At 38.2% G+C, this 13,899-nt stretch overlaps 1 protein-coding gene across 3 annotated transcripts in view; it reads left to right on the forward strand.

Moving 5' to 3' along the window:
* LOC131027806 (uncharacterized) overlaps positions 1-13,899 on the forward strand; it is a 169,366-nt gene that overhangs the window by 118,586 nt on the left and 36,881 nt on the right. For 2 of the 3 annotated variants that reach the window (XM_057957900.2, XM_057957898.2), the window contains exon 4: positions 7,960-8,013. The exons of the other annotated variant lie outside the window; for it this stretch is intronic. In XM_057957900.2, coding sequence (XP_057813883.2) covers positions 7,960-8,013 — 54 coding nt within the window. The remainder of the gene's footprint in view (positions 1-7,959; positions 8,014-13,899) is intronic. 3 annotated transcript variants of the gene reach the window in all.

The raw sequence follows: 13,899 nt of genomic DNA on the forward strand, positions 1-13,899 counted from the left end.
TTCAGGCGATTTTCGGACCTAAAAGCCTCTTTATATTTCGCGTCTTTTAAACTTTTATCAGGGGTCCGAAAATCGGCTCTAGTGATTTCGGGTTTTCGGACCTCAAACGTGCTTTAAAACATTTCGCGAATTTAAACCCAGGGGTCCGAAAATCGCATTTTGCGTTTGTTATCTTTTTCCTTCTCAAGGGTCCGAAAAGGAGGACTTAAGTGACTTTCGGAGGTTGGAGGCGTTTTCGGACCAAGGAGAGTTTTCCTTTTTCTTTTTTTAACTTCGCGCTTCACTTTAAACTCAGGGGTCCGAAAATCGGTTGCTCAAGTGACTTTCGGACTTTCGGACCTAATGCGTCCCTTCATAACATTTCGCACTTTTAAACTTCGCGTTTTCGGACCTAGGGTCCGAAAAGGGACTTAAGTGTTTTCGGACCAAGTGCAAGTTTCCTTTTTCTTTTTTAACTTTGCGCTTCACTTTAAACTCAGGGGTCCGAAAATAACACTTTGGGCTTTCGGACCTAGTGCGTCCGTTTTAAACTTTGCGCTTTTCTTCTTTTCTGCGTTTCCTTTTTGACGCCTTTACCCCAGGGGTCCGAATTTGGGGTCCGAAAAGAAGATTTACGAGCTTCTATCCGAAGTTTCGGATCTTGAAACACTTTGCCATATTAAGAAGACCTCGGACCATTTGGACGTTTTGGCAAAATCGATGCACTCCCAAATTTCGGCGCAGGGGTCCGAAAATAAACATTTAAGTGATTCTCTGGGTTTGAAGCGCTATCTTTGCAACATTTTAAAAGAATTCTGTATTGCTTTCGAACCAAGAAGGGAGCATCTGTTTTGAAATTTCCGCTCCAGGGCCCGAAATCTGCCCCTTAGACAATTTTGGAAACTTGCACGGAATGTCGAACCTCCTACTAGCTTTGCCAGGTTCCACAAATCTGGATTTGGGAGGTATCAGAATACTAAGGCACTTGGCCGGGCAATTCGATCTTTCATCAGCAGGCGGAAATCATCGCTCGCCCAAACCTTGCAAAGGTCGGGTGACAAACTTTATGTAATCGGCCTCATAGCTCTGGCTTGGTGGGATCCGTCAATTCCTACCATCTTACGCCTATCTAAGGCGATTTTCAAAACTTTGAACAAAGCTCTTGGCGTTTACACCCGAGAGCTAGACTAGTCAGGAGGACTCATTGGTTCATTACTTCAACGTCAATCAGTTTACGGACTGGTCACGAACTCGCTCGAAGAGACACGAGAAACTCTGCTCGGAACCTCAGGACAACGATCGAGAGCTCAAAACAGGAAAGGGGACCCTGTCGGCGACAGGGAGCGTGTGCAACGCACAACAGTAACTTGGCCATATCTTCACAAGGCAATCCGAAGAAGAAAAGTACTTCTAGAAGGTGGATTGTTTGACATTCCAAAGTCAGGGTAGACAGACCTGACATGAAGGCCATCAAGTAACCATAAATAAGCATGGCCTTGGACTTCACTTGATGACAATCCTGCAAAAATCATTAAATGCGCCCTTGTAGCTCCACAAATGAAAGTAGACAAGTCGTAGGAGTTGGTGGAGCATTAAGAGTCTTGAGTGTTGATCACGCCATCTGGAAGTGTAGATTTCACTGGAGGCCAGACATCTAGCCCTGCTGCAGGGGGAGAGGAAACTGGAACCCCAAAATTTTGGGATTCTGGGTTCAAGGAAGGGAAAAGGGCTAAGAACTGGGAATTTCGGGGTTCCGGTATTCTGGGTTCAAGGAAGGAAAAAGGGTTGAGAACTGGGAATTTCGGTATTTCGGGATTTCGGGTTCAAGGAAGGAAAAGAGTTGAGGATTGGGAATTTTGAGATTGTGGGATTCCGGGTTCAAGGAAGGAAAAAGGGTTGAGAACTAGGAATTTTGAGATTCCGAGTTCAAGGAAGGGAAAAGGGTTGAGAACTGGGAATTTTGGGATTCCGGGTTCAAGGAAGGAAAAAGGGCTTGAGAATTGGGAATTTTGGGATTATGGGTTCAAGGAAGGAAAAAAGGTTGAGAACTGGGAATTTCGAGATTCTGGGATTCCGGGTTCAAGGAAGGGAAAAGGTCTTGAGAACTAGGAATTTTGGGATTTTGGGATTTCGGGTTCAAGGAAGGAAAAAGGGTCGAGAACTGGGAATTTCAGGATTCTGGGTTTAAGGAAGTGAAAAGGGTTGAGAATTGAGAATTTCGTGTTTCTAGGATTCCGGGTTCAAGGAAGGGAAAAGGGCTTGAGAACTGGGAATTTCGGGATTTCAGGATTTTGGGTTCAAGGAAGGAAAAAGGGTTGAGAACTGGGAATATCGGAATTCGGGGATTCCGTGTTCAAGAAAGGAAAAAGGGTTGAGAACTGGGAATTTTGGGAGTCTGGGATTCCGTGTTCAAGGAAGAGAAAAGGGCTGAGAACTTCTGCCTCCTAACAAGACAACACTTAACATTTCATGATTCCATTGGTTCTGTCCTTGATCGACTGGGGCAGCGCTGGTCCATGGAGCATATCTTTGATCGGTTCTCACCAATGGACCTAGGATGTCATAAAATGACAACAGGTATAGGGAAAGGAACTAGCGAGAACAGGAAGAACGTGACACCAGTGGGAGACATACCCTTGAGAATTATTGCCTGTGCAACCAAACAAAGACAAGCTATGAATCCCAAGTAGTCATGAAGCGATAGAGGGATCGTTGAGATGTCTTCGATTGAGAGAACAAAGTGAATGATGAAGGCGATTGAGAAGAATTGCTAAAGAATCTGAAAGCCCAAGCTCGTCGAGAAGTAAGAGTTGAAGCGTCAGCATGAGTTGTAGCTAGGAAGAAAGGAATACATCCAGTGAAGAGAATACACAACATACATCGGCGAGTGGGAGGAAATTGCTAGACACTTATCACTTCTGGACAAAGTACACCAAGATCGTGTTGACCATGCAGACAATACGTCTGTACAGTCAACATCAGATAAGGATGAAGAAAGAAACCTTGAATTGATTGAGATATTCAAGAACAACATACACTGCATTGAGAGGCTCTTCGTCTTAGAGGAATTGAGAATTGAAGAAACCAAATTGAGGACCCTTGGATGAAGGGAGTGCGGGAATGAGTTTGAAGAGATCTGGACTGCAAGGGACGTTGAAGGCGGACATGAAGAGGACTTGTACATGGCTAAGAGTTTAGGGCAGGCATTGGAACGTAGAAGTCAAAATAGTCTACCCAAGTCCAATGCACAAGGACAAAATTAGGTGAGAAAAATGGTGGCTCCCCCAACAAGTCCAAATGTGGTGAGGCATTTGCTCTCTAAGTTCATGGGGAATGGGTTTGAAGATCCTACGAGGCATTGCAAGATGTACAAAACCATTTGAATAGCATGTGGCTTTTGTTGAGAACGTTTCCAATGATGCTACGAGATATAGCCATAGACTGGTTCATGAAACTTGAAGCAAAAGCAATAGCCTCATGGGAGGCATTTAAGAAACCGTTTGAGGCAGAATTCAAACTGCTACGGGATTACAATGAGATCGTGGTAGAGATCTATAATACCAAACAAGGCAAAAACGAAAACGTATGGGCTCACAATCGTAGGCTCAAAGAACTATTGATGAATAAAGAAGTGATGGTTTGTCAAGGGATTGATTCCCTCATTGCGCAAGAAGATGAGAGTGGTGCCTCCATCCTTGTACGCCAATGCTTACAATTGGGTGATGGACATTGAGAGTGAAAAGAAAACATCCTCAGGGAAGTAAAAGACAAATGACGACGAGAGCATAGAGGAAAGTAGCGACGAAGAATCAAAGATGGTCCAAGCCTTCAGGTACGATATGATGTAGATGATGAAAGAATTGAAGGTCGAGAAAGAAAATTTAAAAGAAACTAAAGAACTATGGTGCATCGATTGTAAAATAGGTCACACCAAAACTAATTGCTCGAAAAAATATTTTTTGACATTTGTCAAGTAATGGGACATTCCATCAAGGAATCCCCATACAACCTAAAAACAAGAAGCACACAAGTGCTCTTCACATTGGGGGAACAATCAACCCCTCTGAACTCACCTCTTTAACTACAAAATAATAACAATAATGCATCTCTTGGCAGGTACCACGACAGAAGAGGAAATAACAATCGATACAATAACAGTGGGCTGAGAAGGCAAATATAGTATGATTCTAAAGGAAGACCAATGATCTAGTGCTGAAAATGTAGTAGATGAGGTTAGTTTGCCAGAGAATGCTAGAGTAGCCAAAACGAAGGAGGAATGTTCTGTAAATGGTGTGGACTAGGCAATCCCAAAGATACTGATTGTCTAAAACAAATAGGTATCAACGTTCTGGACGTTGAGGAACGAGATGAGGATGTCCTGATAACTAAAAGATTACAAACAAAGAAGGCAACGTATCTAGACCCTCGCACGAAGAAGGAAAGACTTCGAGAGGTGAAAGATGAAGTAGAATAGGCCATGGCCAAAGAAAGGGGAACCTGCAATGAAGCAACAAGTACCACATTATAGTTGGAGTTGGAAAAGAACATCGTATGATAGAAGCTACAGACAGTCATACCTATCAGGGTGATAGACTTTCTACAAACCGCCATGTTTGAGAGTGGCAATCACGAACATAGTCTGTGACAACCAAACTCAGTGATAGGAAGGTCCAAGCAAGGACATGATGGTAGAGCCGTCATTTGAAGGTGAACAAGTCATTGATCCAATGCTTTCAATGGCGAACATTAGGGGGGAGTCGACTATCGTGTAGATGGAAATCATGGGGAAGAACGTGACAAACATTATTGTTGATGGAAGCTCATTAGTCAATGTATTGCCTGAAGATACCTGGAAGTGCCTTGGGAAACCAACTTTTTGGACAACATTTCACTTAGTAGGCACCGACCAGCATGGTATCAAGCCATTAGGTATGCCGATGGCACAAAAGGTGACAATTGGGACACACCAACTCCTGTTGAACTTTGTTGTTGTCCCACTACAACACACAACAATTCTTGTTGTCATCCTAGTTATTTGTTCATTGATAAAAGGCACTTAGGTTGGATATTTCTTTCACCATAAAGGTTGATTGTTATATGCTGAGGAGTTGTGAATCTTTGAGGATGGAATGGACAATATATTGGACCGTTTAACGTCTCTAGCTGTGTGTAGTTTATGGTGGGCATAAGAACTGGAGTTGCTGGCTAGTGCGTGGGAGTTTGAGATAAGTGCTGGCGGCCAAGAGATCTATTCCAGGCGTTGACATCTACATATAACAGACGCACCCTCTTCACTGGGTATTCCAAGGTGTTTGGGAGTCAAATCATCTTCATTCTGGGCATTTAGACTGTAGTTATTGTGGACTGATTTCTCAGTCATACGGTGACAGGATATCTGCCTTAGTGTGGAAAAATAAAGCTCCATTTGTCTTCACTGTAAATCTGGAATTGAAAGCTACCGTTGGATTAATGTTATTTCTCAAATTTTCAGTATTGATGTACTAGAGAACTCAAATCTGCAAATCTGCCATTTCTGAAACAAAGTTTAGACCCTTATGTGATGCCTATGTGAGCAGCAAACCACATAAATTATCCTCAGGTCTAAAGGTCAGAATATTACCTATTATCTCTATACTTTTTGTAATACATTTCAATCTAGAACAAATCGTTGTGAACTGAGTAAAAATCATAAATTTGTATTTTCTATGAATGGAGAAATAATAGCAAATGGCCGTTTGAATTTTATACATATTTATCTGAGAGAATGGTTGAAGAGTAATTTCATGTATGATATGAAATGTGAATCAAATAATGGAAACAAGCAATTCCAGATCCAAACTCACTATCAACACAAACACAAAATGGAATCTAAGATCTATACATAATCAAATGATAAACAATAATACCATCACAAAGACCTTAGGAGACTCCATTGTTACTTGAGATTTGCTTGAATGCTTTGGTATGTGGGCTGCTCTTCAAAATAGCATAACCATGATTGCACAATGATATGATAATGAATACAAGATGCTTGATAATGCTTGATAGATGCTTGATAATTTGACTATAGTGTAGGTGCTCAAAAGTGCTAGGAGGAAAATGAATGAATGAAGGTCTTATTTATATGCCTCATATTATATTTGATCAATGGTAGATATCAAATGGCAAGATCAACGGTTGAGAAAAATTAAGAGAGCGTGAGACCTATAATGCACATGGATTGATGAAGTGGAGGGATAAGGTAAAGCTGTAAATGCATAGCAGAAATAAATAAAATATTAATTTTATTTGGTGGGAAAATTAAATAACTAGTTTGAATTTATTTAATTTGAGAGGGAAGTGTTAGCTAATTAAATAATTTTTGAAAATGATTTGATTATAGAGGACCAAAAGATGAATAAAAATTATTTAATTAATATTCGAGGGAAAATGATAAATTAATCGAACAATTAATAAAAGAAGGAAAAAGATAACGAATATATTAAATAATAAATTTTTTTAATTAATAGAGGTTAAGGATAACGAATAAATAATAGAATTATTTAATTAATATGTATAGGAGAAAAGTGACGAGAGGGCAATGGCAAGATAAAAATTCGCTAGACATTTTTTAGATGTCTACAATATGAGCTGTCATTGTGTTATGAAAACGTTGTGAATCTGATCAGACAATCTCACAACATAAATTGCATCTTTCAATATGCAAACTGTTTGACAAAATGTGGATTTAAGGAAGGGCAAAACACAAAAAAAATGGGAGGGGGATCTTACAGTGTTCAATTTTTGCTATTATTGCTGATTGGAAGGTCACTATCATGGTGGAATATGTTAAAAATGCATTTGTTAGTGATCTCCTTGAAGGGAATGCTAGAGAAATGGATTTGTAGATGGTCTCATCCTTTATAAAAACTGAATCTTTCTAGTTTTTGAATCCTGAATGGAGATGATTTTAAGTCCTTTTTCATGATGCACTGCTAGCAAGCCAACCGAGATTTTACAAGATCAATAAACAAACTAGGGAAGGTTCTCATGGAAGGCCTTCAAGAAGGATGTCGTCAAACGTATTAGAGAATGCATGACTTGTTAGCAAAACAAAAAAGAACATGTTTTTCCAGCACACTTGCTTTAGTAATTGTGTATCCCAAATCAAAAGTGGGAAAGCATTTCAATGCTTTTCATTTTAGACTTTCCCAAGGTATAAGATAAAGATTGTATTTATGTTGTGGTGGACAGGCTAACAAAGTATGCACACTTCTTTGCTGCAGCAGATCTATGCAATCATTTGCATGAAATGTGTGAATGAATTACTTTGTTCTAGCTAGTTTCTATGTGCAGATTTGTTTATTTTATGTGGGTGTTTTAGATCTAAATATTCTATATGAATGTTTTGGTTGATTTTCATTGCACTATTCCAGATCTGAACAATTTGTATGAATATTTTCTCTAAGGGTCACTAGGCGTTGATTAGGATGAATGATTGTTAGCTGGGCAGTTTTTTTTGTTTCTCCTATATGCCATTCAACAATGTTTCTGCTAGCCTTTATTTTTCTAATGCAGGCAGAGCATTTGGCTTCTGCTCTCAACTGGCTTATAGGCCCCTAAGACACACTTGGAATGTAATCTGTTTTTCTGATTGGTTAACACAGGAACTTAACCCCTCACTTTACCTGGCAAAAAATAAATAAATTGTATTCTAGAAGATTTAAATATACTGTCTTCTCTAGAATATATTAATTTTTAAAGGAATTCATTGTATCAGGTGTCCTGATTACGTTCATAATCAGCTGCTATAAGCATCTTATTTTGCAACTAATTGTTTTTTGCTAGGCTTGGGGAACAAAGTGTTTAGTTGTAATCCTAGCATGTCCACGTTCTTTGTTTACAACAATCATCAGAAACTAAATGGTAAAATAATCTGTACCTAAAGGTATTAGTCTGTCTTTTAATGAAACTTGATAAGGCAATACTTGCTGGATGCAGTTACCTCCACACAAACCTGGAGTTGTCAAAAGTGCTGTCAACCATTTTTTACAGGTATGTTAATTACGGCTACTCTGGGCAAGGATGTTCCCTTATTTGCAAATGCTGAAAGCAACTATGGCTGGAGTGTACTAATGCTACTCTAAAAATATGGTATCTGTGCTCTAATTCTTAAAATTGTGTGCAGCTTAAAGGAGATCTATTTGAAAAAGAACACGTCTCTTAAATGGCTCTTACCGTATTCTATATATTGTTTAAGGGAGGTTGTTTCTTTATCTTATGAAGATTTGAACCCACAATCTCCTGCATATAGTCAGAGTATCATAAATTTAACTTTTTGGTCCTACCACATCTTATCCAAACAAACGAAAGGAAATAAGGAAGACTCCACAAACATTATCATACATAATCTAGGAAAGCCAGAACAAAGAAGTGTAATCCTCATGTACCACTAATGATGATTTGTATCTCTGCCATAAGTGAAGTGCTCTTAGGAGACAACGTATTTAAATATTCGAGTGACGGAGACATGGAATGAATACAATTTTATTAATTCTCAAATTTGAATTTATTACATGGTATCCTTTTATACACTCCAAATTTAGGTGGCATAGCTCAAGTATGATACTTATTTGTCTGTCATTCACATGATCACTTAATTAACAGTTAAATAGTTAAATATTGTAGCACAATGCGCTCTTATTCCAACACCCTGCAGACAAAAGATCCAAATGAACTGGAGTTAACAACATAACAGACCCAGGATAGCTAGAAATACAGATAATGGAAATCCCCAATAAATGAGTTCCAGATACCCAGCAACTATTGCTATGACCTTGCAAGCTGCAGAGAGTAAAATGACAGTAGAATCTAAAAATGAACATAGTGCATATACATAAGAAAGCAGAGCACAAGCAATAGCCATAAAAAATGTTTATGCAATTCTTTGGTAGCATGGATTAAAGCTATGCATGTGCAAACTCTCCCATATTTAGGCAGGCAAAATCATTTCATCTAGTTCAACTTACATGCAGTCAGCTAGTCTCATTGAATTGAATCCATATCAGTTATTCTACCTTAGATTATATGCAGTCGGTGAGGATCTAGTGAACCTCAGGCCTCTAAGTCTGTGTAATTTACAGTCTGCGACACCATTGAACTGTGCCAAGTGTGCATTTGATATAATTAAAATGATTGTGATATATTGAAGAAAGGAGATCCCTGTGAGAATAATTCTCATCAATCATCCTTTGGGACCTTCTCAATAACGGGAGACTCACTTTTACAGTCCACTGCAGACATCACTCTACAGTGAATAATGTAGTGTCCCACCCTCTCTAGGACATTGAAAGCTTGAACAGTAGAAGAACACCTGCTTGTTCTTTAATTAAATTAATAGTTCTATATGTCTTTTTTTTGAGTATGATCTTTCTGAGCTAGACAGAAGTTGCAGAAGGTGTGTTTTTTGTGTTTGAGGTTTTGAATAGAAAAATGCTTACAGTTACTACTAATAATAAAGAGTAAACCGAAAACTGATTGGAAATTACATTCAACTTAATTTTGGATCAGATTTCTATTGTAGTTGAGTACACATAATTTTTTAGATAAAGTGGTACTATAGAGAAAATGAAGTCCTTAAAATTGCTATCAGCATACCCGGCAGCTTGAAAAGTTACAAGTTGGACTTGAGGGTAGCACACAATCAAGGTGCACACACAGAAAATGTTCACAGAGATGTGAAATCTGTTTCCTTTCTTTCTAAATGGCTGTCACAAGAAGACTTTGCTGATGGTGACAGTGATGTAGCACATAGATTGTAGTTTCCCCTTGAGTTGGAGTTTGCTGTCCACTCCAAAATCCTCAGCTAGTACGGAAGATTGAAGATCTGATTTTTATGTGTTTGATGCCCTTTCCAACTGTTGTAACCCTTCTAAACCAGCTGCTGCTGCTGGAGAAGATTATTTGATAAAAGTGGACTGGTTTGAGTGAAGTTTATGGAAAGGATGATCTCTCAAAGTGCTGAAGAGGGGGTTGGCCTGCCAAGCAGCCACCTCACTAAACAGTTAATAAAAACTTCTTCAGCTGATCCAAAGGTTCTTCAAGATGCTACCAAGTCTTCACACACTCATTCTCAGATGCTGCCAATTAAACCCTTCTGCAAAGATGGTTCAATACGTAGTACCAAAACCTTCCAAAGCAAGAAAATATGGCCACACACACTAGCAAGTAGGTGGCTTCAGATTTTGTAAAGCAAAACTTATTTTCTTTGAAGTTCAATGGAAACCCCTAATATGGAGTTCCTCCTCACACCCTTGGCTGGTCTCTCACAGCTGCAGATGTGCAAGAACAATGGAGGTTTATGTCTCCAAGGTCTTCAAAACCCTAAGGTTGATAAGCTCCACAAGGAGGCAGAAATAATTATCAGCAAAAACATGAATAAGAAATCAGTCTTCAATGACCTTTAAAAACCTTTCCTCAAGTCGCCCTAATTAGGGTTGAAACCCTAACACCTCATTCAAATTTAATGAATTAAATAATAGTTACTTTATCCTCATAACAATTCTCCCACTTAGGACGTACACTTTGTGTTATATGTATTCTCCACTTATACCAACCTTTTATCTTTCTCTTCTCCATTCACTCTCTCACTAGGAATAGGTACATAGGAAAGGTGAAACCTAATATAATAAATATGTTTAAGTGACCCAAGGAGAGATTATGAAATTCTATGCATCAACTTAAATATCTTTTATTAATATGTTCTTTTCTCTCTCTCCTCATGGGTACCTGGCAAGAAGGCACCTCACTCTCTTTCTAAGATTTGTCACTTTCAGATGATGTTTAATGTAGTTTCAAGCTGGCATCCTAAAGGTGACACAATCAAGAGCTGGCTCAATCCCAAAATACTCTGAACTGGTACCTGAATCCCGAGGAAAACACCATCCTAAATGTCCTCTAGCCATCTCGTTAGTCTACGAGGACTCATTGATAGACTAACTTTAGATCGCTGATCCTAACTGGAAAGAGGGGACATAACAAATAGACACATTCCTCCCAAGGATTTAGTGGAGAAATTGCTTAAAAAAAATTCTACAGTACTTCTGCTGCCTCTAATTTTTGTAAATACCTTTTTCATCACCATCTTCTTTACGTTTATACTCATAATTTGATGGTAGTTTTTTGTATATGGGTGCATGTTTATTAGGAAATTATTTATTATTTTAAGAGAAGGATTGTGCTGAATAGGTTATTTGTGTATCTTCTTGCCATGGAAATCTTTTTCTCTTCCTGACTATGACTTTGATTACTTTTCGGCTTTTACTTTGTTCTTAGAATGGGCTCCTACTTGGGAATTGTACAATTGTATTTTCCTCAAGTGTTTCTTGTAATCTTCTTCTTCATTCCCTTTGCTTTATGATCCTTAAAGATTGCCTAATCTCTTGGTCTCTTCTTGCCTTTATTGGGGTCTAAGAGCATGAATTTGTTCTTTTGGACTCAGTTTCTTTTAAGGCAATGCTACCAAATGTTTACTACTCTATCTAATAAATGAATACATAATTAATAATAGAGATGACAATGCATATGAGATATATGAGTAAAATATATCTTTATTTGACCATGAAATTATTACAGAAGAAGACCAAAGATGGTCAGCCAAGGATCCAATTTGATTTGAATAGATCATGCTACTCTCCTTGATGATACACAATCTATTTAATAGGCCTGATGGTTGCCAAGAGGAGCACAATTGTCGAGCAACCGATGCTTATTTCTACCTGAAGCCGACAAACAATTAATACATAGTCAGATAAACCATATTATCAAAACAGAATAACAGACATTGTACACTAACTATACTTCTCCCCTATTTGAATTTTGGCTTTTTGCATATTCTTGGTTTGTGACTCTAGCAGTCTCCTTGTTGCCATGTATGTTGTTGCATTATTTGTTACGATTTGGACCACATTTTCTTTGGCAACTTCCAATACAACGTTCTCCAACATTAGACTTAGATTCTTAGCATTTTTTTTCTTTATTCGAGGCACAAATGGACCTAAAAAACAGCATCTCAGCAATTGAAGCCACTAGAAAGATGACATGTGTGTGATCCCTTGTGCCAAAAAAGTGCATCCATACTTCTGCCAATATTTCTTTTGCTCCACACTTGCCTCTACATTTGTCACTACTTTTTGGAGCAATGATCCACTTAAGTCATGTGGATTAGGCACTTTGAACCCTTTGCATTGATCAAGGTGCTAATCAACTTCACTCAATATGAGCTTCTTGCTATCTTGCATCAAAGGTTGCAGTGTGGAAAATTTGTACATGTGCTTGTTTTCTCACGCTTCTCATACCAACTTGTAATTTTAAGCGAATTTAGCATGTTTCATGTAATGAAAATCCTCATGATAGCATTCGGCTTGTTCTTGATGATGTAGGTGTGAGGCCATCTATTTAGATACATGGAACCAACACTCCTCTATTTGCACTACAGTAGCTGCACATATGTTGTGCGAGTCCTCTCTGCATTGCTATTTTAAGGGGTTGCATATCATTGATTTCAAGATTGAGTAGAATTTTGTTAATTTTCAACAAAATTTTCTTTTTCTTGATAAAAAAAATTGTTGCCCTTGAATGCTTGCTGTAGCATTGAAAAGAAACCAGAAAATACTGAGAGGGGGTGGGGTGGGGGGTGAATCAGTATTTTAAATGATAAAACAGCTTAAGACCTTAAAACAGAAAAATTAAAACATAGAGACAGAGAACAAGTTTTATCATGTGGAAAACACTTTCGGGTAAAAAACCATGGCTTACAATATCTCAGAAAATTGGGCACCGACCCAGTTACAAAATAGAGCGCCAACTCTCAAGAGCACCGGCTCAAAACACCAGATGCTCCAACCTCTATCTGAGCACTAACTCTATTGATACAATTAACAAATTGAGAGCAAAAATAAAAAAGAAATATCTGACTAATACAACTCTGTCAAATTGCAACAAAACCTGTAAATTATCATCTGAAGAAGACTTTGACATCTTGTATAATCAGAAGTTCGATTATCTCCAGTCTTTCAGTTAAACAAAGACACAGTATATCTGCAGTGTGCTCTCAGACCTGTAAAAAATATCTTCTTCTATGAATGCAGCCCCTCAAATTTCTGAATAATCGCTCAAATATCAGAACAGTTTCAAAAGAGTTCTATCACGGCTTTGCTTTATATATGTTTTTTAAGAACACCATGAACTGACCCAGAAATTCATTTGGCATCGAACTCTTTGCTACTAATTCCACACACCAAAAACATACATCTTCAGCTTAATATCTTGGCACGACTCATCTCAATGATAAATTCCTTCTTCACAAAAACCGGCTTCATCTAAAAATTCGATTACAACATCACACATAAACAATGGATTTTTACGCACAGAAAAATGTGTGACGTACTTCAATTCTCAAATACACCCAAACCCGACATATCAAAAATCACTACCAAAACTTCAGCAGATATCGTATATCTTCATATTTTTAAGAAGTGAATTCACTTTTTTTTACAAAAAACCACACGAATACATCATATCGAAATTTCAAGAAGCTGAAACGGTGACCACCAAACTCTGACGCAGCTACACCACATGGCTCAAATCATTAATCCGTTTTCCTTTTAAAAAAAAAACAGCACACAGACATTCTTATTTGAATCAGAAATGGCACACAGACACTCTTATTCGAATCAGAAGATGACTATCTGCCAAGCTTAAAAAAAAACGTAAGATCAAGCCACCAACTTGAGTGAATATTAGTTCGATGCAAGAAACGATTCTGACTCCTCTTCTGCAAATGTGTTACACATATGCAGCCACAGTGCCAAAAAAATATCCAACACCAATACGTGACATTGGATATATAACACAGTTCAAGCTTGCATTTGGTTGGCTCCA

The sequence above is a fragment of the Cryptomeria japonica genome, chromosome 3, assembly GCF_030272615.1.
Source record: "Cryptomeria japonica chromosome 3, Sugi_1.0, whole genome shotgun sequence".
In the NCBI taxonomy this organism is placed as follows: domain Eukaryota; kingdom Viridiplantae; phylum Streptophyta; class Pinopsida; order Cupressales; family Cupressaceae; genus Cryptomeria; species Cryptomeria japonica.